The sequence below is a fragment of the Lygodium microphyllum genome, chromosome 29 (genome assembly GCF_053477565.2).
Source record: "Lygodium microphyllum isolate KBCC chromosome 29, Lygodium_microphyllum_v1.1.10, whole genome shotgun sequence".
In the NCBI taxonomy this organism is placed as follows: Eukaryota; Viridiplantae; Streptophyta; class Polypodiopsida; order Schizaeales; family Lygodiaceae; genus Lygodium; species Lygodium microphyllum.
Window position 1 is genome coordinate 33,741,674 of NC_141163.1, and position 27,500 is coordinate 33,769,173.

The window sequence follows — 27,500 nt, forward strand, 5'->3', positions numbered from 1 at the left end:
GAACCAATTAGACGTCTTGTAATTTGTCTTTTGAATAGTAATTTGTAATTCATAGTTTAGCAAGAAGGAAAAAAGTATATTAAGCACTTGAACCAATTCAATTCTTGTACATCGACTGTGTGTATCTATTACATGTGTAGCAAAGTTTTTTGCATAACAATCAGATGTTCAAGCAGATTGTTGATGTAACAATGACTATCTACTAAGGTCAACCCCCACGGGCTTCACGACGTGTAGCATCATGCAAAATTTCAACGTCTACACCATCAGGTGGCAGCTGTACATATCGCACCACTGAACCTCTAATGAAGCAGTTTTTCACTGAAAGCTGACATCCACCACCAAGCTTGTTAGTGCTGAGCATGTGAAACAAGTACCTTGCAAATCATCAGCTTTGAAAACCTAGAGGAAGGCAAATATCACAGCTCTGATACATTAATGACAACCATAATCAACATGTTACATAAACATAACAAATTTGTCTTCATTATAATTCAACCCTCAAAAAACCAATGAATAAAAGCAAATGTGGTAGAGAGAAGAGATTTTCATTTTGACAATAGATAGCCAACTGAAAGATTCTAAAAAAGCTCAGGAATGTTACCATGTGCGGATATTTTGCTTGATCCACCACCTGAGTGTTTTCCAGCTTTATATTGAGGTACTGATCAACAGAATGCAGGGTACCCTTAATAGCCAGGTCATTCTTCAACTCCACTGTTACCTCTTTCCCCACCAGCTCTTTGAAATATGAAAAGAACAACTGCACTTGCATGATAATGACAGGACAAATATTAACTTAATAGTATTAAAGCCATCATGTATATGGAAAGATGTTTCACTGGTGTCTGTTCTAACTCCCTTGTTCTCCTAAATGCATGCCCACTTGCTTGCAGGTCACATAAAAGAGAAACTAGACACTTCTAAAGACACAGGTTTTCAGTTTGTCAAGAAGTCTGTATAAACATAAACTTTGCCAAGACATGGGAACTACATATCTTGCACAAGTACAAGATCTTTTAATGCATGATCTTATTAACATCATGCAGATGTGTATTACCATATTTATTCGATATCAAGTCCAAACTTTAGTCTGCTTTCTTCTACTTCTCCCTATAAAACATGGATGAGTAAATATCAGCTTATGATCATCAACTCGTCAAAATAGGAGTTCCAAACATGGTAGCCAGAAGTTTCGGAAATGGGTAACCACATTATTGTTTACAATGATCAAGGAAACAATGTCTAAAAGAAAAGGCATAAATATCAAACATCAAGTTAAAGCAAAGGCATGTCACGTTAGTAATAACTCAAGTGTCAAACATGAATATATCAAGTGTCAAACAAGACTCATGGACCTTGCCAGAATATTCATTATATAAAGGAAAAGTGCTAAAAAGTCACTCTTGAATCCTGAAGAATATATCATGATTCACCCTCCAAATCCTAAGTCTCCTTATCCTCACCCCCCCTACTAGAAGTGGTGGTCCCATTGAGTAATCTATTTATTGAGAGAGAGAGAGAGAGAGAGAGAGAGAGGTGAATATTCTGACTGTTTAGTAGTGTGTAACAGCAGTAAATTAAATGCACTAAATTGTATACTAATGTGGCAAAATGTATGGTAATGCAATTTATATATGTACTGTATACAGCAATAGGCTACATACTAATGCATTAAACGAGAGAGACCAAGAGGGAGAGGCCATGAACTATCACGATTCCGGAACCCAAAGGTCAAAGGTACCTTGCAATTGACATAATTTCTAATTCAAGAAGTAAGAAATACTTCATCAGATTTTTGGACTCAAAATTTTTGGATGATAGGAAACACCTTTAATTTGTAAGATACATTTCTTACACATTTCATATTTTTAGAAACGAGTTCCATGCAACTATGGTTTCAAATACGAAAGGGACATCATAGTGCAGAAACTGATTTGTAGACTTTTAGTTCATCCTTTGAAGCAACAAGCATACACGCATGCAAACAAGTTGACACCTTGCAGCTTTGTCGCTACTTCTTGTTCATGATAGTTTCTTGGTATCTAGCAAGTTCTACGATTATCTCATTAAGTTCTAGAATTTACCCAATGGTAATTTCTTTTAATATTCACAATGGTAAAAAGTAGATAATGAGATTATAAATTTACCCTTTTTTCGCCTTGAATCCTACATACTTCCTGCAGTAAGAACATAAACGTAAGAAGCTGCGGATCTCATGCACATTTCTCAAAGGTGGCCATGATCATATTGCTTGTAAGGTCCATGCGAATACCATCAAAATACCATCAATAGATACACACTGTCCCAAAAAGTGGATTTCATGCAAAAAGAATTCACTTTTCCTTTCATTGATAACCAACCTATGCTCACGCAATTCATTGAACACAATGTCCAAGTGTCTTCTATGTTTTGCCTGTAGCCAGTCTTCCTTCCATGGATGGGTGGTAAATCCCTGATTACAACTTAATTACAGTAGCAAACAATTAATGCAAATCTGAAAATACAAATTTACCTACTGATCTTGGACAATGCATACCAGATTGGCTCCAAAATTGGCGCCCCTTTCGGTATTTCTTTAGTTTTATTGAAAAAAAAGTTGATTTACAATGGGATTCTCCCGATCCCCTTTGCAATCCAAACTCCCCTTGCTGTCCAAAGTGACCAGCAAGTCTTCAATCTATTTTGCCCCTTGATTCGAGCACTTGGTTGACCTTCACCCACTTCATAGACGATGGAAATGCCCCAAATTCAATGGCTAGCTAGTCCTCCACTTGAATTTAGCTAAAATTCACCTTCATCCCTATTGATTCCAAGTCTTGGAGCTTCCAATTTCTGGCACAATTCCCAAGGCTATTGCTAAACCCTAATTTTTGCTGTAAATTAAGATTTACAGTAGAGAAATTTACAATTTCTCAACCTCCAAGGATCCAAATGCTGAGATCTTCAAAGCAAGGCTGCACAATGGTTGGAAGATGAGAGAAAGAGCCATAGAGAGAAAAAATTCAAAGTTCTGTCGCAAAGGATGACTGGAAATCAGTCAAATGCAACTGTTGCCTTGCCACAACAGCTTGTAGATGCAAAGAACTGAAGAAAATCAATCATTTACTGCTACTACCCTGTCTCAACCGCTTATAGATACTGTCACCTGCTGTTGATTGGTCTTCTATTGCCCCTGATTGCCTCCAAAGGTCCTCCAATGGATACAAATCAGACCAACAGCATCTTCTCCCTCTCTCTTGCAGGCTGAGTACACCCACTTGTATGGCAAAGCCTTCTTATCCTGAGGCAAGGAAACCAAATCCCAAGTCTAATTCTTATGCAATGAGTCAAGCTCAAACTGCATAGCCCTCTTCCAAGAGTGACAATCACCCCTCTGCATAGCCTCATCATAAATGAGAGGCGTGCCTGCATCTGTAACCAGTACATAATCCATAGAGGGCGCAAAACGGTCAGGAGGTCGTCTATCTCTAGTAGAGCGCCTCAGCCCAAGCTCTGCTGCCTGATCGACATCCTATCTAACATCAGCATGTCTAAAACCTAGGCCATGAGCATCAGGTGATGCTGCATGCGGTCTAGCTGTCCATGGAGTGGGTTGTACAGGAGCAGGTGGCTCCTCCTGAAAGATAACTCTACGTACCTCAACCACTTTCTCACGCTGCATATGCATTTTGTCCTCATGAAAGATAACATCATGGCTGAGGATCACTTTCCGCGCCTGCGGATCCCATAGACGGTAACCCATCTCTCATGCATCTCCATAGCCAATGAAAATGCATTTGACACGTTTAGGATCCAGCTTATTGCATTTGTCATTGGACACATGGCAGAATGCCTCACATTCAAAGACACACAAATGATCATAAAAGGGGGGCTTGCCTGCCCATACCTCCTCTGCAACTTGAAAGTCAATGCCACTGCTAGGTGACCTGTTAATGAGATGCACTGCAGTAGTAATTGCCTCACCCAAAAGTGCTACGGTAAGCTAGTCTGGCTAAGCATGCTACGGACCCTTTCCTCACTGATCCTATTCATGCGTTTAACCATACCATTTTGGGGAGAGATGTAAGAAGCGGTCAACTGACGCTTAATACCCCGCTCATCACAAAACTGCTCAAAAGCACGTGATACATACTCACGCCCAGTGACCTTAGGCATTTCAGCCTTTTTCCAGACTGGTTCTCACCTAATGCAAGCCAACGCTAAAATGTGTCTAAGATATCGGATTTTCTCTTTATGGGATAAGCCCAAACCTTACGTGAGTAATCATCTATGAAAGTAACAAAATACTTTGCCCCACCTAGTAACTAACACAGCATGGGTGCACATACATCTAAGTGCACAAGTACCAAGGGCTTACCCATGCATTTATTACCAGACTTTTTATAAGTATTTCTGGTCTGCCTGCCATACAAACAATGATCACAAGAATCAAAATGCGAAGAGTCAAAAGGCGGAAGATACTGCAAAGCACGGAGCATTTTCATTCTTTTAAGAAACATATGCCCCAAACGAGCATGCCAGAGGAATACATGGGAAATAGAACCCATAGACAAAACATGATTCAATGTAGCTCCAAATACAAGTAAGGGATAGAGACTGCTAGACTTGGCACCTCTTGTAAGCACAAGCCTGTCACAAGTAATCTTTCATGTAGAGCCTTCAAAAGACACAAAATACCCTGCATCATCAAGCTGTCCAGCTAACATAAGGCTGGGAGTCAACGCAGGTACATAGCGTACATCATGCGAAACAAAAGAACTGCCAGAAGAAAACTACAGCCTAACATCTCCAATGCCCATACTGTCAAGAGACCTGTCATCACTAAGACGCACAGAACCAGAGATGGTACGATAGGTGTGAAACCAATCTTAGGGTGTTACATGAAATGACGTACCTGAATCCAAAAGCCAACACTGCGCATACATAGAATGTGTCTTAGAAGCTTGTAAGACATCGCATGAAAAAGCTGCAAGTATGTAATCCTCATCTAAATTAGTGGCTTGCATGACATTAACCTCTTCTATCTTCACACTAGACTTTGCAGGAACAATACTGCGCTCAAAAGACTTTTCCTGCACTTTCTCTTTTCTCTTTTCCTTGCGCTTATCATCGCGCATCTTTAATATGTCTTGCTTTCCCACAATAATAACAGGCAAGATCAGACTTCCGTCCACGGAACTTACTGCGGCCACGTAACTTTGACCTGAACTTCTGAGCGTCCTTGCCCTTATGATCATTATCATACCTGTCATGCCTTCCATCTCTAACGGTCAATGCATGTGAAGAGCGGGAAGCATCATTGTTTCTCCTATTAATTTCCTCAGTCAATAAAGCACTCTCAACATCTTTGATTTTCAGCCCATCAAGCTTGTTCGTGCATATGGCAGTACAGAAGACATCCCATGATTCAGGCAAGGTACCAAGCAAAAACAACGGATGCAAGTTGTCTTTGAACTCAATACCCTGTGACAACAAATTATTCATGATAGCATGAAACTCACTGAAATGAGATGATAGGGATGTCCCCTCCATGCAAAGGTCCATTAACTGCTTCAGCCAATACATCTGTGACGCAAAACTTTGCCACACATAAAGCTCCTGAATCTTCTCCCATAAGTTCCATGCACTCTGATTCTCATCTTCAACAACATTATGATAGACCTCTTCTGAGAGTAACAAGATAATGATAGACTTGCATAGCTCATCAACTTCTATCCAAACATCATCATCCATATCCTCGGGTTTAACACCCTTGAAACGCAAGGGTTTAATTTACACCTTCTGCACCAAAACCTATCATATCTAGGACTTCCAATACCCATAGTTGGTACCATCCAACTTGGAAATGTTAAAGAGAGCTGTGTCTTTTAGATAACCAGTCATACTGTCCCAAATCAAAGCAAAAATGTAAAATTACAGGTTGCTGTAATGAGCAAAAAATGCACTAAAACCACTGCTAAAACTGGCTGAAAGAGTGGATATGACCAAAAGAACCACCTGTCCATCAAATATGACCAAGAGAACGTCAAACAGTAAGCATTAAACTCATACAAGTGCTCGAAATCTGCAAATTTCAGCTTGCTGGAATAAATTACAGAAGTATGTAAAACTGTCCCAAAGTGAAGCAATCACTGATACATATGTCACTGCAACTGCCAAATAGCAAGATACATCCAACAATGAGTGTCAAGGGGCAAGAAGGTACCAAGAACTGTGAAACTAATAACCTGTCAGACAAAAGGCATCTCATAGATATAGAAGTCATGCATATAATGGGTCTCGGGGTAAGAGAAGAGACCAAGCACAAGCACAACTGATAGAGCAAGAAGCTCAATGCATAACCATCCAAGACGCATACAAAATTGATAAACCTGTGACAGAGATAGGTGCCGGCCCCAATAGGCATATCAAATCAGCCCACTACAAACTAACTGCAGACATAAAGCTCTCAAGAGAGCAAATGCATGTAACTGTCCCACAAGCTCAAGCTCAAGTGTAAGTAAAAAACTCTGTGTACATTCAAATATGCCAAGAGACTCCCACTGGAAGTAAAGTCAGATACAAATAGAGCAAGCAACGCTCAAATACATCGAGTGCATAGCATCAGACATTCCAAATCCCAGTAGCGTACATCCGGAGCATAAATCCCAAGCTGTCTCAGACCCGTAGAGCATAAGCCTAAAAGCAGTCAAATAGCATGTAACTGACAACCAAATGTAATGCCCAATAGATCCAAAATGCTCAAATACATCCAAAGACAAAGCTCCAAGTGACTGTCAAGCATGGGCAAACCAAGTAGCATCCATATCTGACCAAACCATAAATGCAAGAAGCCTAAATGTCAAGCAGTGACAATAGGCATAAACCGGTCCAAAGCATGCCAAACTGAAGCCAAATGCCAGTGAATGACAACCAAGTTAGACCCTAATCCAAGCTCAAAAGCATTCCGGAACCAAAAAAGAAGCATTTGACAATCTCCAAATACATTGGTATGATCATTCAAATCTCCGGTAAGCACTCCATATCCAAGAGCCAATGCATACACCACGTAAATGAGCTTCAGCCCACTGTATTACAGCAGCATATTCACTATCAAATGAAGCTCAATCGGTGCCCAAATCTACTCCAAATCAGTCCCAAAGGATAGACATAGCATCCCATAACATCCAGGCATCACTGGGCATCAATAGGCATCAAATGGGCAATGCCAAGAAGCATCAAACATTAAATGTCAAGTGCTGCCTTGCTTGTGACAGTCCTGGGACTGAGTATACAGCAATGGCTGAAGGTGAAAGCACTCGTATCGATTGCTGGAGCCAAGATCCAATGCCAAGGAGTCTGAAGATGATCAAAAGGTTGCAAACAGTGCCGGGAAGCTGGTGAAGGAGCTGGAAATGCCAAGAGGAGATCAGCCCAGCCCCCTAAAAATGTGCCGCATTTTACGTTGGCTGCTCCTGGGGGCTGGAGGGTCTTCAGCAGTGCTACTGAGCACTTGGCAAGGATTAGGGGGCTCCGATGTAGCCCTGCAAGTTGCCAAATGAAGGCCGGAAGTTCGGGGAGGAGACGAGAGTCAAAACATACCTGCAAATGAAGGTGCCATGACTGCCATTGAAGCTCGAGTTGAAGCTCTTCAAATCCGGGCTGAAGAGAATGCCGAGCAAGCTCCAATATCTTTGCTCTGATACCAGTTGAAAGGGAAGTAGAATCCAAGAGGAAGAAGCTTGGCGGTGAGAGCTATGGTGGATGGAGAGCAAGAGCAAGAGAGAGTAAAACTTAAAAGTGAAAACTCCAATAACCACAATGTGTGGCCGGGCCTTCCTTTATTCAAACTCTCACTAAAAGAATAAAGAATAAGTGACTGTGACAGACACTCGCCACCTGTAGTGTGCAGTGGCAAGTACTATCAGTGTAGTTAAGTGTAGTAATACATGGCCGGCTAGGCGGAGGCACCTTTACCCCCAACACATCAGAAATCCATCTCTTAGCACAAAGTGTCCATGCCTTTGGCCATTGCAAAGCTGATCATAAACATTAGCAAAGTCCGAATCAGCAACATATTACTATTTCATAGCATCCAACTTAATGTGATAAACCATGCTTACAGTTGAAATTTGTGGCTTACATGACAGTGCATCAGCCACAACATTCTTTCTACCATTAACATGTACAATCTGAAAATGAAACATAGAGAGAAAATTTGCCCATCTCATATGCTTCTCTAACAACTTTGTCTACATCAAAAAGTACCTCAAAGTTTGATGGTCTGTCTGCACTGTAAAATCAACCCCCAACAAATAATGTTTCCATGTAGACAATGCATGAATTACAACCAAGAGCTCTTTCTCATAGACCTGCAAATTATTTTCTGCACTGCGGGGAATTCAGCTCTCATAAGCCACAACTCGACCATCTTGCATAAGAACAACCCCAATGTTGTTACCACATGCATCACATTAAACTATGAACGACTTCCTTAGATCGGGCAACATAAGTACAGGATCAGAAGTCATCTTTTTCTTCAACTTTTCAAATGCTGAAATTTCCACTACTGTCCATCTAAATGGCATATCCTTCTTTTGCAAGGCATGCAATGGAGATGCAATTTCAGCAAACCCGCGTACATACTTCCTGTAGTAAGAACATAAACCTAAGAAGCTGTGGATCTCATGCATATTCCTCAAAGGTAGCCACGATCGTATTGTTTCAACCTTTGCACGATCCATGCGAATACCATCAGCCGATACAATATGCCCCAAAAAGTGAATTTCATGCAAGAAGAATTCACTTTTCTTGTCATTGATAACTAGCCTATAGTCACGCAATTCATTGAACACAATGTCCAAGTGTTTTCTGTGCTCTGCCTCGTTCTTTGAATAGATAATCATGTCATCAAAGAAAGTACCCACAAATCCTCTATGTGGCCTGAAGATACGATCCATCATCCGATTAAAAGTGACAGGAGCATTCATAAGTCCAAAAGGCATAACAAGAAACTCATACAATCCAAAAGATGTCCTAAAAGCTGTCTTAGACACATCTTCTAGTCTAATGCGTATCTGATGATACCCACTTTTCAACTTTATACGGCTAAATATGGCTGCCCCTTGTAATCTATCCATAACATCATCGATCCGAGGAATCGGAAAGCGATTCTTTATTGTGATCTTGTTCAAAGCACAATAATCAATGCACATACGCCATGAACCATCCTTTTTCTGCACCAAAAGCACTGCAGAACAAAAAGGAGATGAGCTGGGCTAAATCAACCCTTTTCCTAACAGCTCATTTACTTGACTCGTAATCTCCTCCTGTTGGGCTGCACTGACTCTGTAGGTGGCTTATTAGGTGGACTAACTCTAGGGATAAGATCTATGCCATGATCTTCTGGCCTTTCAAGCGGTAGCTACCCTGGAAGTGATTGAGAGAAGCAATCAGCATACATTTTCAAAAATGGCATGTGATCCTTCTCTAACTTAGACATGTTCCCAACATTCTTACTATCATCTTTATCCTCAGTGAAAACCAAGTACGCTGAAAGATGATTTTTCATTACTTTGGAAATGGCAACTACAGATACAAAAAGGACAGATTCACCTTTCAACTTTACATCAAGTGTCAGTACCTTTCCCTTATACTGAATAGTAATCTTTTTTGCATGAGAATCAATCACTGCATGCATACGGTGACACCATGGCATACAAGCAATCGTCACAACCCTCAAGTGGAGCAATAAAGAACTCTTTGCTGTCCACATATCCTTATATATGCAATCGAAGTTTTCCAATGAGCAGTGTGACGGGCACTGCATGGCCTTTACATGCCATTTTAACTTCCCCCATGGGTCCCATCTCATCCTCTCTGATGCCTAGACGGGCAGCCATGTCAACAGAGATGAAGTTGGCTTGTGCCCCATTATCAAAGAAAATCAATGCATGTTGATCCCTAATTTTGTCCCATGCTCTGCACAACTCAATACATCATCATTGGGCTGATCACTAACAAAATCGAGCACCAATCCCACTGATGTTTTGGGCTTCTTTCCTTTAGAATCTCCCTGATTTTCTAATTTTCCAACTTGCTGCCTATTGGGGTAATCCCTTGTTCGCAACTAAAACATTTATTTGCAGCCATCAATTCCCTACGTTATGTTAATGTTTTCGAGCCCTTTCTTTGTTGTTTTGGCCTCTTTTCAAGCTAATTTTCAAATCTGCCCCTTCTCTCAGCCTTAAACAACCTTTTATTCAACTTCTCCCCACTCTTCAGGAAGCCCGAATCCTTCCCACGCAACAAAGCATCGGCTGTAGCAAAAGTCTCTATAAGTTGAGACATGACACGGTGGATTTAATGCAAAAATCCTTGATTCCTTAGGGCAACCCACAAACATATTTTTCCACTTGCTCATGAAGGGATACGAGGCAATAAGAGGTAATAGGCAGCAATGTATCCCAAAACTTCTTATTATATTACTCCAAATTTTTACATTCCTTAGCATCCAGCTTATTCGAAGCTGTCATGATGTCCACCTCAAAGGTACTTGTCAACCAATTCGATGCAAACATTTGCTTGAATTGTACCCACGTTGACGGTGCTCTACGTTGCATCAAAAGAGTGGACCACCACTGTAATGCATTCCCTTTCAAGAAAGTGGCTACCTTTTGAATCTTTGAGGACTCCATGAAGTTCCCCCCTAAATAGGTTGCATCAAATTGCTGAATGAAAGTTAAAGCTTTCAGCCTATCTTGTACACCGCCGAAGGACTCAAACTTCCCTCCTTTTCCACCCTCATCATAGTCTTTTGCTACCCCTTTGGCCCTTGGGTGTCAAGGGCTGCTGCAAAAAGGGTGCATTTGCTAAATTTACATCAAAACCAATGCCAAACAGAGAATTTGCATGACCAACATTCATTCCTTGAGCCCCATAAGCATTCGGGGGTGCAAATGCAGTACCAAGCATACTACTTTGTGCCCCAAGCAACAAGCCAATGCTGCCATACATAGGGTTTTGCATATTTCCAGTCATACGCGAATACATTGCGCCTTACACACCATGCATTGGTTGCTGCATACCATAGGGATTTGTACCAAACATTCCTGTATGCGGTCCTTGTCTAACCATAGTATGAAAAATCGTGCTTCCACAGAAATATCCTAGCTGCCCCATCATAGCATGCCTGCCTGGCTGTCCAAAGTCAATGGAATTGGCACTTCCGTAATGGCCTTGCATTTGCATTCCTTGCACGGTAAGTACCAATTGTTTTATTTCATTAGCATCTTTAGGAGCTTCAAATGAAGGGTTTAGCATTATTTTCAATGCATCTTGTTGTTCTGAATGTGTAGAAGATGTCTTCTTCTTTTTGCCTTTGTTGTCCTTCTTTGGGGCATTCAAAAATCGGGTAAATTGAGGATCCTTTGCCAATTCAGCAAAGAGATTTGCTACTGTCCTCATTCGATTCTTAAACTCGTCATCAAATTCCTCTTCACTTTATTGGTTATCAGTTTCCTTATGCCCTGAAGGCCATGCACCTTGCCCAACAGCAACATTTTTAGCTTGTTGTCCATAGTTTGAGCCTTGTCCAAGGTCAGGCATTTTGCATTTCCTTCATTCCCATATGAACGTTCATACTGAGAGGCATCATCATTGCTCGAGTCCATCTCACTACATGAAGACATATTGCTGTAATTTCTCAGCTGAGAGTAAAAATCAGCACTAGCACAAAGCTTTGGCTTGCAATCAGGTGCTTTGGGCCCACCAAATCAAGGGATTGAGTAGTGTCCCGGCAACGGAACCATGTAACCAGCCTTCCTTCCGTGGATGGGTGGTAAATCCCTGATTACAACTTAATTACAATAGCAAACAATTAATGCAAATCTGAAAATACAAATTTAACTATTGATCTTGGACAATGTACACCCGATTGGCTCCAAAATTGGCGCCCCTTTCGGTATTTCTTTAGCTTTATTGAAGAAGAAGTTGATTTACAATGAGATTCTCCCGATCCCCTTCGCAATCCAAACTCCCCTTGCTATCCAAAGTAACCCACAAGTCTTCAATCTATTTTGCCCCTTGATTCGAGCACTTGGTTGGCCTTCACCCACTTCATAGACAATGGAAATGCCCCAAATTCAATGGCTGGCTAGTTCTCCACTTGAATTTAGCTGAAATTCACCTTCATCCCTGTTGATTCCAAGTCTTGGAGCTTCCAATTTCTAGCATGATTCCCAAGGCTACTGCTAAACCCTAATTTTTGCTGCAAAGAAATTTGCAATTTCTCAGCCTCCAAGGGTCCAAATACTGAGATCTTCAAAGCAAGGCTGCAAAATGGTTGGAAGATGAGAGAGAAAGCCATAGAGAGAGAAAATTCAAAGTTTTGTCACGAAGAATAACTGAAAATGAGTCAAATGCAGCTGCTGCCTTGCCACAACAGATATAGATGCAAAGAACTGAAAAAAATCAGTCATTTACTCCTACTGCCCTGTCTTAACCACTTGTAGATGCTGTCACCTATTGTTGATTGGTCTTCTCCTGCCCCTGACTGCCTCAGAAGGTCCTCCAATGAATGCAAATCAAACCAATAACATCTCCTCCCTCTCTCTTGCAGGCTGAATACACTAAAAATGCCTCTCTCTCCAGCTTCTAAAGACATTTTTCAGTCTTGCATGGGCATTTTTTACAAATGGCAGCCTTCCCAAATGGTTTTTCAGCATTAGCCATAATTAAATATTACTTTTCAGTCTTTAAATACAGAAAATTAATCTTAAAAAGTCATTTTCAGCATGCTGTTCATGCTGCACAGCACCTTCATTTTCATTACCAGCAAGTCTATTTTGTTGTCCGTGACCTCCTTGTGCTCCTATTTGCTGTCCATCATTATCTGGCTCAAAAATAACCAGCTGATCATCAGTTTCAGCATGTGGTACAACACCGTGAGGCTCATTATCTGAAGTAATAGATGGCTGCAAATTTTGAAATTTGACCATTTTCATATCTTCATTAGAGGCTTAAGTACCTTTCAGCAATTTTGTCTCATTAAACACAACATTACGGCTGCGAATAATTTTCTTGGATTGAGGTAACCACACTCTGTAGCCAAATTCACCCTCATCACCATAGCCCATGAAAATGCCTTAAGTGGATTTTGGGTCAAGTTTGTTCCTCAGCTCATCTCTAACATGCACAAAAGCATCACAGCCCCCTCCTCAAGGATGCCATTATTTAAGAACCTGTTTGGAGAGCAATTGCAAATGTGAACCGCCGTTTTGAGTATCTCTCCCCAAAATTCATGAGGGAGATTAGCAATGGATAGCATGCACCGCACTCTTTCACATAAAGTCTTATTATATCTTTCAACTACCCCATTTGAAAAAGGGTTATAAAGAGCTGTAAGCTTCCTCTTAATTCCATGCAAGTCACAAAAGGACTTAAATTCAGTAGATGTGAATTCACCCCGATTATCAGTTCTCAAGCATTTCATCTTTCTACTTGTCTAAGTGATGAAAAGTTTTAAAAACAACAAGCACTTCACTTTTCTTTTTCAATAGGTATACCCAAATCTTTTTCGAACAATTATCAATAAAGGAGACAAAGTATGCAACACCACCCAAAGATTTCACAGGCATACTATATACATCAGAATGCACTAATTCCAAGACATTGGACTTACGAGAGACACCACAATAAAAGGAATTTCTTATTTTCTTTCCAAACTGACACTCATTATAAAAGTCAAGTTTAGAGCCTTTTCCATCAGCCCTCTTCCGACAGATAAGGACATCAAGTCCTTTCTGGCTCATATGGCCTAATCTCTTATGTCATAACTCCAAGTGACTGTCAATTTCAGCAACTGCAAGAAACTTGCCATTCAAAGCTTTACAATGCAAACAATACAAAGTGCCCTTCTTGGTTCCTTTTGCAATCAGCATGGAACCCTTTTTCACTTTCCACAAACCACCACCAAACAGTGTAGTGTAACCATGCAAGTCAAGCTGACCAACAGATAGTAAACTCCTTTTAATGCCAAGCACATATCTAACATCTTTCAACACAAGCTCTTGCCATTGTCTAAAGACAAGTGTACAATGCCAATCCATCGATGTTGCAAGCATGTTTATTTCCAAGATACACCTTTTCATAACTACTTGCATTGAACATAGCAAATGTCACGAGGACGTGAAAATTTGATGCTTTGCTTATGTTTAATTGACATTTGATTAAAGGATTAATCAAATGTGCAATTAAAAGATGCACATGTGAGGTGCAAGCTACTTTTTCACAGTTGAAGGCCGAAGGACCCTGTGAAAAAGATGGGTATCAAAGCCAAAAGTTGTAACAAGTTACACTTATTAGATTCTAGGTGAATTTTAGTGTCAGTTTGTTCTTAGGACCATTAATTGGCCATTAAGTGTTAGTGGTGACACTAGGGACTAGGCATTAATTAATGGATTAATGCTTGTCTAAAGGTCAATTAATGCATGGGACCACTTTGGGTTGCAAATGGCCTAGCCAATTCATTTTTGGATGGGCAAGGTCAATTTTCTGGGCATGGATTAAGGGCTGAATTAATTTTCAGATTTAATTAATTCTAAAAATTAATTAAATGGCTGGAAATTGCTGAAAATGGATTAAGAAAGCTGCCACTTGGCAAAACTTTCCCATGCAAGTGGGGGAAAGGCTAAATAGGGCTGAAGGGAAAGGAAAATCTCGTTTTTTCATTTTGAAGTTGTTGGAAAGAGGTGTTGGACTGTTGCTGCTAATTTTGGGGCCAACAAGGTGTCTATTGTCCAAGAATGTTATGGTAAAGTGTGTATTTCATTTTATGTGCATTTATTTATTGTTGTAATTAACTCTTAAATCAAGTTATCACCACCCATTCCAAGAAGAAAGGCTGGTTTCAAGGTTCCATTGCCGGGATACATCAAATCTCTTGATTTGGTGGGCCCGAGGCACCTAATTGCAAGCCAAAGCTTTGTGCTAGTGTTGATCTTTGTGCTCAGCTGAGAAATTACAGCAAGATATCTTCATACAGTGGGATGCAATCAAGCAATAATGATGCCTCTCATGATGCACATTCACATGGGGAAGAAGGAAATGCAATGTCTGATCTTGGACAAGGCACGAATCATGGACAGCATGCTAAAAATGTGGTTGAAGGCCAAGATGTTGGACCCTCAATGCAAAAAGAGGATGATGGTCAACAAGGGGAAATGGAATTCGATGATGCATTCAAGAATCGAATGAGGGCAGTAACCAATTTCTTTGCTAAATTGGCAAAAGATCCTCAATTTACTCAGTTTTTGAACACTCCTACAAAGGACAACAAGGGCAAGAAGAGGAAATCCCCTTCTAGAACTTCGGGACAGCAAGATGCACCGAAGAATAAGCCAAAGCCTTCTCAAGATGCTCATGGTGAAAAGCAATTGGTGCCAGTTGGGCAAGAAATGCAAATGTAAGTTCATAATGTAAATTAAATCCTATGGTTTTTGGACAGCAAGGTTTGCATGAGAATTTGGGGCAGCCAACTTACTTTGGTGGTAGCACAATTTTTCATGCTATGGTGGGTGAGTGACCGAATGTGGGAATGTATGGCACACATCCCCATAACTTTCAACAACCAATGCATGGCTTGCATAACCCAATGTACTCGGGTATGGCTCATGGAATGCATAATCCAATGTATGGCGGTATCGGTATGATGCCTGGTGTGTAAAATCAGGCATATGGGCAAGCATCGGTACCCCGTCGTGCTTTTGGGGCTCAAAGAATAAGTGCTGGTCATGCAAGTTTAATGCTGGCTATCATGGAAATGGCCTCTACACTAGTGGATACACTGTGCCTTTCATGTGAGCTTGTTGAGGCCTGTTTATGATGATGTGCATAAGGATGTATCTGCTGAAATTTAGTCCAATGTAGAGGAGCTGAATGAGATATTGGTATCCGAGCAGATTTTGGCACATAAAGAGGAAAGGTCAAAGGTAAAGCTTCCATAAGCTATTGGGTAAAGTTTCACAACTGTTCACCAATGGATGCTAAATGGATGGAAGAGGATGACTTGGCAGACTATCCTCAGTTGTTGCAGCTTTACCTTGATGCCTTTCACTTAGAGCCGACTTTGGATCGGGCTCTTTTAGGTTCAACAGGGCAAGAGTCCAAAGTACCACTTGACACTCAAGGGGAAGGTAGCACTTCCACTCCTTCAAGAATGGACTGCTCTCGTGTATAGTGGATCTCGGATGTATTTAGCATGCATCCAAGGTACTGTGTTGACAGTATGTCTGCCATGAGGTCACTATTCAGTGTACTAGTCACTGTGGTATGTACGCAGATGGGTATGGTTTTCATTGCAGCTCTGAAACTGTACATTTGCATCAAGTTGTGATCATGAGAGACTGATTACCGAGTGCTAGTTTTCAGTGTATGATCATTAGTTTCAATGGTATTCAGCTGGTTCTATGGACAGCAACATGTGTACTAAATACCATTGACAATTCAGCCATGGTTTCGGCTCGGTTTATGCTTTACTATGGTTGTGTAGTCAGCACTGTTGAGAAACAAGAGTTTGGAATGCATCCGATGAGTTTTTGACAACAGTTCTGGACTATAGTTGAGTTTTATGCTATGTTTATGCTGGCTGGAAATTTTCAGCAAATGGTGGGCATATGAGATAGTTAGCCAACAATGGCCAATGTTGTGTTGACTATGATGCCTTGTGAAAATTCTAGTGCAATATTGTTTGCTTTGACACATTACAGTGCAATCGAGGACGATTGCAAGGATTTCAAGGGGATGGTTTGTCATGAGGACGTGAAAATTTGATGCTTTGCTTATGTTTAATTGACATTTGATTAAAGGATTAATCAAATGTGCAATTAAAAGATGCACATGTGAGGTGCAAGCTACTTTTTCACAGTTGAAGGCCGAAGGACCCTGTGAAAAAGATGGGTATCAAAGCCAAAAGTTGTAACAAGTTACACTTATTAGATTCTAGGTGAATTTTAGTGTCAATTTGTTCTTAGGACCATTAATTGGCCATTAAGTGTCAGTGGTGACACTAGGGACTAGGCATTAATTAATGGATTAATGCTTGTCTAAAGGTCAATTAATGCATGGGACCACTTTGGGTTGCAAATGGCCTAGCCAATTAATTTTTGGATGGGCAAGGTCAATTTTCTGGGCATGGATTAAAGGCTGAATTAATTTTCAGATTTAATTAATTCTAAAAATTAATTAAATGGCTGGAAATTGCTGAAAATGGATTAAGAAAGCTGCCACTTGGCAAAACTTTCCCATGTAAGTGGGGGAAAGGCTAAATAGGGCTGAAGGGAGAGGGAAATCTCGTTTTTTCATTTTGGAGCTGTTGAAAAGAGATGTTGGACGCTTTTGGGGCCATTTCCCAACCATTGGAGACCATTTTGGTAATGGAGATTGCATATTCTTGACCTTGGGAAGCTGGCAATTGCTGCTGATGCACTTTCTCCTGAAGATTACAATCTCTGATGCTCCTATTGTTATTGGGGCATCCGTTTGGGGCTGGTACAGTAGGGCAACAGCTGATTTTGATCAGTTCTTCGCGACAAATCTCAAAATTTTCTCTCTCTACAGCATTCTCTCATCTCCTTCAGCCTAAGCTCAGCCATCCTCAGCAATTCTTAGCCATTCGGAGGAGATCTCACTCATTTTTGGTGGGCTGATCTGTAATTTCTGCAGTAAACCCTAATTTACAGCAAAAATTAGGGTTTAGCAGCCACCTTGGGATCCGTGCCAAAGATTGAAGGCTCAAGGGACTGAAATCAGCAGCTGATATTTGAAGATTATCAAGGGATTTCAGGAGCCAACCCATCCCAAATTGATTTGGGGCAGCATTTGGCCAGCCAAGGGTCAAATTGGAGAAGAAGTCTTGGGTGAATCAAGGGGCAAATGACCCAAAAGGCTTGCAAGAGCAATTGGCTAGCAGGAGGAGATTGAAGAATCTCAAGTTGTACTCCTTCCAATTGAATGAAAGCTAAAGAAATACCGCAAGGGGCACCAATTTTGGGGCCAACAGGGTGTCTATTGTCCAAGAATGTTATGGTAAAAGTGTGTATTTCATTTTATGTGCATTTATTTATTGCTGTAATTAACTCTTAAATCAAGTTATCACTACCCATTCCGAGAAATAGGCTGATTTCAACAAAACACTCCAAACAAGGAGTTACATGGAAAGAGGCACCAGAGTCTACAATCCAAGTCCGAGTGGCACCATCATCAACTGACAAAAGTGCATCAATCACATCAGCCTTGGTAATCTGCATATCCTGCATGTGACATACAAGGGCATCATAATCAGCTGCACATAATACATCAGCCTCTGTATCTGAAAGCTCCTCTATGACCACACTGGAGGCCACATTGGCATTTTTCCTTTGGCTGCTTCACATGCATCTATCTTATCCTCCTCCTCCTTTTTGTCTCCTGCATTCTTCTTTCTCCCTTGTTCCTTCTTGTAATACCTGCAATCACGTTTCTTGTGGCCCTTTCGACCACAATGATAGCAAGTAATGTCACTCTTTTCCTTTCCTTTGCTTTTGCTTCTGTTTCTCTCTCTTGCATTTGCATTTTTCTTTTCAGCCATGCCTCTTACATTATAAGCTGAGTTGTTGCCTTCTCCAATAGACATACGTCTAATTTCTTCATTCAAGATTGAACCCCTCACCCCATCATATGAGAGATTGGGGTTATTGCTAAGAGAAACTACCAAGATCTCCCAAGAATCAAGCAGTGTCATGATCAAAAAGATCGCTCTCAACTTATCATCAAAGTCCAAATTTGCATCCTTGAGCTGATTTAAAATACATGCAAATGCACTCAAGCGGTCAGCTGCAGGCTTTGACTCATCCAATCGCATATTCACCAACTTGCACATTAAATGCACTTGATTAACAAGTGTGGTGATCTCATAGGTAGTTTTCAACATCTCCCATATTGCATAACCCCTATCTAAACCCTTAATGTCTGTCAAGATGTCATCAGTGACACCCATCTTAGTGTAAGCCATAGCCTTTTTGTTTACTCTGGCCCAATCTGCATCAGACATTTGTGCGGGTTTATCTTCTTGCAAAGCATCCTCACAATCCTTTAGGAACAATATGCCTTGCATACGGTCTTTCCAAAGGTCAAACCCATGATCATCAAACCGTTTGATTTCCATCAAACTCTTGATGTTTGAACCGGAAGAAGTTGCAACCATTTTATCACGAACACAAGAGTAAATGCCCTGGAATTGTAAAAGCACAAGCTGAACCAAAAAACACACTATTGTTCTTCCTCAAACAGTAAAAAATCTCTGTCGTTTGTACATGAACCAACCACCACACGGATAAAAAATGTAGAAATTTACCAAATTCTGCACAAAGCCCCAAAATTTCAGGTCTAAAAGTGCATAAATGTCAGCCAATCTGAACCACCTGAGAAAAATTTTGCCAATACATAAAAAGCCCAAATTTTCTAGGATCCAATGTCAAGAAATTTTGCTCAAAAGAGTGAAATTCTGACAAATTTGGCAAAATCCTCAATTTAATTGAGATCTACACGCACAATGTCTACAATTACTGACCTGAATGTCGCTGTCAAGCATGGGCAAGATCAAAACTAGGAAAAGCCCCAAATTTCTGGGCCAGATTTGCACAGATCTGTGACCCGTGCTTCAACACGTGAACTCTTGTCAAAGAAAAGGGAGTAAGTGTGATTAAAGGAATTTCTAGGGGGAAAAAAAAGACCGTGGTGGTGGTTGGGGAGGGGGGGGGGGGGGGGGGCGTTCCGTTGACCCTACCTCACGCCTATCCGCTGGTCACTGCAATGGTCAGCCATCACGCAACAAACTCCATCCACCTGCATACAACACCTGCTGCCTGGTCCACATTGTTCCCTGCTGGACACCCCGACTCCCTGTAACTATCTAATCGCCTGGTTTCGCGAGCACATGGTCAACTGCGCATCATGTTGGTCTTCAATAGCCCACGTCCCTTGGTCTCCACATCGACCTACATCCATCACTTGTTGGACTATCGCATGCGCCTGCTCAACTGGACTTCAGCCCTGTCACGTCCCTTGGTCTCCACGTCGACCTACATCCGTCACTTGTTGGACTATCACATGCGCCTGCTCAGCTGGACTTCAGCCCTCTCACGTGTCAGTCGGTTGCACCTTGATCCTAGAAAGCATGCAGAACCTTAAGCTCTAATACCAGTTGTTGGAGCTCAACTAGGGATGTGTAGCAGTTCGAGGAGTGAGAGTGATGGCAAGAGAGAGAGAGAGTGAGTGAGTGAGTGAAAGTACGATTAGATTTGAGTGTACCAACAATGTGTTGGTATACAAAAGAATAAAATGTATTTATACTTAGGGCATATAAGGGTGCATTTGCATGTACAACTAAATAGTGTGTGCGTACTATACACGGAGGTCAAATGGGCCTTTATCCCAACAGGATCGTGGATCAACATCGCATCTCCTTCTCCTTTTATTCGTGCCAAGTTGAAAGAACCAATAAGAGCAAATCTTGTCGTGCACTAGAGGACACATGAGATTGAAGCAAGCCAAAGTGCTCATGGCGTGATCAAGGTGAAGATTCTGTTAGAGATCAGGTCATAGCCTGATCAGGGGCAGCAGGCTGGTGCAGTCGGACTGGCAGTCGGACTGCCACGTGGCAGTCCGACCTGCAGCAGCCAGTCGGCTGCATTTAATGCAGCCGCCTGGCCATTTCTGGCGCCCTATTTCCCCCGATTTTTCGGCTATTTATACCTGGCACTTTCAGCAGTCTGGTACACTTCTCTGCTCGCAGATTACGGACCGGTGACACACGCAGATTCCGTCTCTGTTCGCAGATTTCAGACAGCAGACAGTGCAGACTGCAGCGGACTTCGAGGTGGACAGCAGGTTGCATCGTCGAGGTGGAGACACGCAGTCCAGCGCACTGTGCCCGTGTATATATCTGCATATCTTTGTATTCAGCATTCTTTATACAGCAGATCTTCATTGTTCACTGTCTCTTTCTCTCTCTTCTCTCTCTGCGTTCTCTCTCTCTCAGTCCTACGCTTCTGCACCGCTGCACTCTAACATGGTATCAGAGCAGTGCTTGAGGGCTAACTGAGCGCAGAAGCAACCTGAAGAGGAGTTTCCATCGCGACACAAATTTGCATTTTTTGCGTTTAAGGGCAGACAGGAGGGCTGCGCCTTGGAACAAGGCTGAAACGAGTGTGGGCGCACAGGAAAGGAGTACAGGTGGTGGATTTGCTGCTGTTTACTGCTGTTTGACGCGGAGGAAGTTTGAGTTTTCAGCCTACAAGTACAGGTTTTGCTTTTTCATCGCCTCCGGCGGGTGAAGAAGGTTCAGGACGCGGAAGAGCCTTAGCAGGCTGAGTTTTCCCAATTAGAGGGGGCTGCTTTTGCGTTTGTGAGGGCATTGCAGGTGAAGATGTCTACAGAGATTGACTTGGAGTTCCAGGCGATTATGGACCGGAAGGTGCCTGTCTTACCGGCTCTTCCTACAGATCAGAAGCTCGACGGCGACAACTACCACATTTGGCGCGTCATGATGTTGGCCATTCTTGAGTCCTATGATTTGGCGGAGTTGGTACAGGAGGAGATTGACCGGCCCTCAGTAAGAGATGAGTCCAAACTCTCTTCTGATGCTCGTGCGGAGTTGGCTAAGGCCCAGTCTCATTGGGACAAACTGAATGCCAGGATTCGATCCTTTCTCTTTCTATCATGCACTACAGCCGTGATCGCTCAAATCGAGCACTTGACGGTGGCTCGGGAGATATGGCTGGAGCTTGATCAAATGTACAATCAGATGACCCTAATTCTTTGGAGGTACAGATGCGGACCTTGTCCGTAAATAAGTCTTCTTTGCTACGGGAGCACATTAACAAGCTAAGGCAGCTACAGATGCAGGTTCAGAATGCGGGGAAGCCGATTTCCTCCGAAGACATGGCGATCACACTATTGTCCCAGTTGCCGCCACGATTTGGTACATTTTACTCTGCCTTTATTGCTTTGGAGCGAGAGTCTACTCTTCGGTGGGAAGAGTTGGTTCCTATGGTCTTGGACCAAGAGGAACACTTAAAGGGACAAAATGCTTCCAAGTCGGAGGCGCTGACAGGTCACGCCTCTCAGAAGAAGGGGAAGGACCAAAAGAAGAAGAAGGGGGATAACAAGTCCAAGAAGAACAAGGAGAAGGACAAGGATAAAGACTCCACATGCCATATTTGTGGAAAGACTGGCCATTGGAAGAAGGATTGCCCTGACAAAGATACGAAGGACACCAAGGATTCTGAAGCGGTGGCTGCACCCTCATCAGCTGCATTTCTTCATCTAGCTGTCATTGAGGACGCTTCACCGAATGCTTCTGATGCTGCGATGACGGCTCCCCAGGCTCGAGAGTGGATTGTTGATAGTGGTGCCTCACGGCACATGACTCCTTCATCCGATGGTGTTGCACAGCTGCGACCCTCGCGTGGGCAGATTCTCATTGGAGACAGCTCTTCAATTTCTGTTGCAGGTCGGGGTAAGATGCAGCTTATTCCGGATGGACGAGGTGGTACCCATACCTCAGAGGTTTTGCATGTACCAGGCTTAGGGTACCATCTCCTTTCAATTCATAAGATTTGCTCCCTTGGCCTTTTGGTGGAGTTTGACAATACTACAGTGCGAGTTCTTGATCGTGGATCGAGAAAGGTTCTCTCATCCGGATATGAGGAGAACGGCATTTACAAACTGAAGTCTTCCACCGCCCTCTCTACTCTTCTTCTTACCTCTCAGTCACAGTCAGAGTTATGGCATGCTCGGTTTGGTCACCTGAACTATGACTATCTTTGGAGGGCGTCACGTGGACAGCTTGTTCGAGGGTTGCCGGATATAGTGGTGAGCCAGCAGCCATGTGTCTCCTGCATACGGGGGAAACAGCATAGGGATGCCATTCCCCACACCGCTTCGCGGCGGTCTACTTCACCGATGGAGCTAGTATCTACGGATCTATGTGGCCCTATGAGGAATGAGTCCCTGCGTGGGAGCTCGTACTTCATGCTGATCATGGATGACTACAGCAAGATGACATGGGCCTATTTTTTGGCACTAAAGTCAGAAGCTTTCTCGCACTTCAAGGATTGGCTTCTCTTTGAGGAGAACCGATCGGGCCGGAAGCTGAAGACCTTGCGATCCGACAAGGGAGGTGAATTTGTTTCTAATGAGTTTGCTCGGTTTTGTGCAGATAGAGGGATTCACCAGGAGTTTGCCAATACCAACACTCCTCAAGAAAATAGTATTCTTGAACGGAAGAACCGCAGTGTGATCAAGATGGCACGCACCATGATGGAGCACCGACAAACCCCTCAGGTTCTGTGGGCCGAGGCTGTGGCTACTGCAGTCCACATCCTTAATCGATCCCCTACTTCGGCCGTGGAAGGGATGGCCCCATTTGAGGCTTATTTTGAGACGAAGCCAGATGTTTCTTACTTTCGGGTCTTTGGGTGTGATGCCTATGTTCACATTCCCAAGGCTCACCGTGATAAATTTGAAGCAGCTTCCCGCAAACAGGTATTTGTTAGCTACAGCTCCCAGTCCCAAGGCTACCGACTGTATGATCCCGTCAAGCGGGATGTGTACACTAGCCGTGATGTGCGGTTTGTGGAGGTTCCGGCTACTTCAACGGGTGAGGAGCATCCCGTTCTTGGAGATCCAGGGGAGAGTTGGGCTTCTTCAACAGTTCCATTGGAGCCCGTGCCTTTTGATTATGATTCTGTTTCTGACACAAAGTCTATTGTTCCACCGGACACCTCTGAGGAGTTACCGCCGGTGGATATTCCAGAGTCTTCTGCTGATGGAGAAAGACGAGGGGAGGTTCGGCCTCCTCCTCGCTGGGCCCGTGACACACTCCGTGATTCAGGGATCGAGGGGGTTCCTGAGGAGTTGGGACCGCAGGATGGTCCGCAATGGTCACGGCAGCACCAGGCACATTCTACGGAGCTTGTTTGCTCCAACTATTGTTTGATGGCCCGTGTTATGCAGGATCGAGAGCCCACCTCCGTGAAGGAGGCTTTACAGTCCGCACCATGGAAGAAAGCTATGGAAGCCGAGTTGGAGGCTATTGAGAGGAATGGCACTTGGTCACTCGTGCCTCGCCCCCCGAAGAAGAAGGTGATTGGAGTCAAGTGGGTCTTCAAGACCAAATACCTAAGCGATGGTACTTTGGATAAGCACAAGGCTCGCCTTGTTGCTAAAGGTTTTGCACGGCGCCCAGGGATTGACTATCATGACACTTTTGCCCCCACAGCTCGTCTGGTGACCATTAGAGTTGTTCTTGCTTTGGCTGGCCATAGGAGATGGCCTGTTTATCAGTTGGATGTGAAGTCCGCCTTCCTTAATGGTGATTTGAAGGAGGAGATCTATGTTGAGCAGCCTCCTGGATTTGGATCTTCAAATGGGAAAGTCTACAGGTTGAAGAAGGCCTTGTATGGCCTCAAGCAGGCTCTGCGTGCATGGAACGAGAAGATTGATTCGTTCCTCCAATCTCAATTGGGATATCGGCGGTCCAAGGCCGATCCGCAACTATATGTTCACACTTCCGAGGATGGTTGTGTGCTGTTTGTCTTATATGTTGATGATTTGATTGTCACAGGTGATGATGCACAGCAGGTCCAAGAGACGAAGTCAGCTTTACATCGGACGTTCGAGATGACGGACTTGGGTCTACTCCATTTCTTTTTGGGCCATGAGATTTATCAATCTCAGAGGGGGATCTTTATCTCTCAACAGAGATATGTATAGGAGCTCTTGGTGTCTTTTGAGATGGAGGATTGTCGGGCCCTATCTACTCCTATGGATCCGAACTGGAAGGCCACTTCCCATTCAGCTTCTCCTTTGGCGGATGCGTCCCGCTATCGACAGTTGATTGGGTCCTTGATTTGGCTTCTTAACACAAGGGTTGATCTATGTTTTGCTGTTGGGCTCTTGGCAGGGTTCATGAGTGAACCTAAGACGGTGCATTGGCAGGCTGCTCAGAGGATACTTCGGTATTTGAGGGGGACGTCTGATTTAGGGATTCATTACCCCGCAGGGACAAATGGGTCAGATCTTGTACTTGCAGGTTGGAGCAACTCGGATTGGGCCGGTGATGTGGACCACAGGCGGTCTACTACAGGTTACTGTTTTACTTTGGGTGCAGGTGTTATTTCATGGAGTAGCAAGAAGCAGCCCACGGTAGCCCTTTCGTCTACTGAGGCGGAGTATCGGGCCGCGTCTTCCACCACATGCGAGGTTGTGTGGCTTCGGCGATTATTGGAGGAGCTTGGGTGCCCCCAGACTCGTCCTACATTGCTGCGATGTGACAATGAGAGTTGCATTGCCTTGGCAAGAAACCCTGTTTTTCATGCTTGGACGAAGCACATAGAGATCCAGTACCACTTCATCCGAGAAAAGCTTCTGGATGAGACCATCACTGTGGAGTACTGCAAGACGGAGGACAATCTTGCAAATTTGTTTACGAAGGCGCTTCCTCAGGCTCTCCTTCGGAGACATTCCAGATCCCTCAGGCTTCTGCCCTGCCCAGGCTCTGAGAGGGGGTGTTAGAGATCAGGTCATAGCCTGATCAGGGGCAGCAGGCTGGTGCAGTCGGACTGGCAGTCGGACTGCCACATTTCTGGCACCCTATTTCCCCCGGTTTTTCGGCTATTTATACCTGGCACTTTCAGCAGTCTGGTACACTTCTCTGCTCGCAGATTACAGACCGGTGACACGCGCAGATTCCGTCTCTGTTCGCAGATTTCAGACAGCAGACAGTGCAGACTGCAGCGGACTTCGAGGTGGACAGCAGGTTGCATCGTCGAGGTGGAGACACGCAATCCAGCGCACTGCGCCCGTGTATATATCTGCATATCTTTGTATTCAGCATTCTTTATACAGCAGATCTTCATTGTCCACTATCTCTTTCTCTCTCTTCTATCTCTGTGTTCTCTCTCTCTCAGTCCTACGCTTCCGCACTGCTGCATTCTGACAGATTCAAGGCCAATCGAGACATGGTGAAGAGCGATCTCGGATAGGGCAGTTGATCAATCTCATTGAATTGAAGTGCTAGTTCATGCTTGGGCTCTCAAAGTCGAAACTCATATGAATCTCTATTAAACTACTCTAATTAAGTTTTGAGGATCCCTTCTACATTTCCTAAAGGCTCTCATCTTTTGTAGAGTTGTGCATTCGGACTACGACTCTTATATCATTTGAGATTAACTTAGGCTAAGATTTGCAGTAGGTTAATACCTCTCCACACTAAAAATCTACAAGTCCAAGACCATAAATGTAGCTAGACACCCTTCATCTATAAACAAAAAGGTGTGATGACCTCAAAGAAGTAGTTGTCCAAGACTCAAGAGACACCACCAATGAATTAGGGTTTGGATCCCTATGAACTTGTGAAATGGCCACTCTGAAGCCACCAACAAGCTAAGAGGAAGGGCATGTCACATGCGCCCACTAGTACTTGGACCACATGGACATGTTTGAACATGTAAGGATGCCAAAGGTCTCGAGGTTCTCTCCTAACAAGATTCAATTCAAGGTTTGCCTAGTAAACTTCCAAAATCTTCACTTGCTCTTTGCACCGCTGTTTGGAGGTCTCTTTGTGGCCATCTTTGCCATGGCTACAACCACAGCCCTCAAGAACAATGGCCCTCTCTATATCTAAGAATATTACTCAATCACAACGTTCTAGAGGTAGTAATCTTATTATTCATCTTGCCATTGTTGTGGACAGCCATGGCATTAGCTAACAAGTTACCCTTAGAGGATTGAGGATGACGAAACTGAAACACAGGCCCCATGAGCCGTTACAGAGGCTAAGGCCACAAATACAGAGGGGGTTGCCCTACCGGCCCACCTTATGCTTATAAGGTATGTTAAACTACTCCTACTGAGGAGAGTTCTTTCATCAGCTTGAATCCTATACTAATCTCAAAAATTGCCAAGTTAGACAAGGCTTTGCTTTTAATGAGCATTATGTGAAAGAGTATTTCTTAGATTTTAGGTAAAGGTGTTCAACTTCTACAATGTTAGATTTTAGCTAAAGATGTTCAGCAGAATAGTCCATACAGACTCGCCCCTTATCATACATCTTTAGCAGAATAGTCCATACACACTCGCCCCTTATCATACTCCGAATCACTGCATGCAGACATTTACCTGGACAATGCCTGACAAAAAGAATGGTGGAGAAGAGAAACAAAGAGCAAGCTCCTTTCTGTGCGTGAAGACATTTTAGGAAACTCACAGGATTTAACAAACAGGTATTTGCGCCCACAGCTCAGGCCGCAAGGGATGAATGATCTGCACAAATGGCTCCGCGCAAATCCTGCTTTGTCGTACAAATATCCTTCATCTTGTGTAACAGAAGGGTAGAACGATAGGCTAAGAGGGGTTTTGTTTTCACCTTGGTAAGCTCTGTTAATTAGCCTTGACATGGAGTCAGGCTCTACCCTTGA

General features: G+C 43.1%; 1 protein-coding gene and 1 long non-coding RNA gene across 2 annotated transcripts; both read right to left on the reverse strand.

Annotated features, from left to right (window-relative positions):
* On the reverse strand, positions 1-27,500 carry LOC148010513 (sm-like protein LSM2). Its single transcript, XM_087671910.1, has 4 exons — positions 27,290-27,500; positions 1,061-1,113; positions 605-763; positions 1-328 (listed from the first exon to the last, which is right to left on the reverse strand). The coding sequence occupies exons 2-4, from the start codon at positions 1,061-1,063 to the stop codon at positions 209-211; spliced, it is 282 nt and encodes a 93-aa protein (XP_087528036.1). The 5' UTR covers positions 1,064-1,113; positions 27,290-27,500; the 3' UTR covers positions 1-208.
* LOC148010514 (uncharacterized) lies at positions 12,632-13,453 on the reverse strand. Its single transcript, XR_015689612.1, has 2 exons — positions 13,010-13,453; positions 12,632-12,874 (listed from the first exon to the last, which is right to left on the reverse strand). It is a non-coding gene; the product is annotated as an uncharacterized LOC148010514 (long non-coding RNA).

What these genes read in the sequence shown, in the direction of transcription:
- LOC148010513 (XM_087671910.1), bottom strand. An exon ending in AAGCAAAATATCCGCACATG is followed by an intron (nt 329 to 604) that starts GTAACATTCCTG and finishes GGTGGATGTCAG; the next exon opens with CTTTCAGTGAAAAACTGCTT.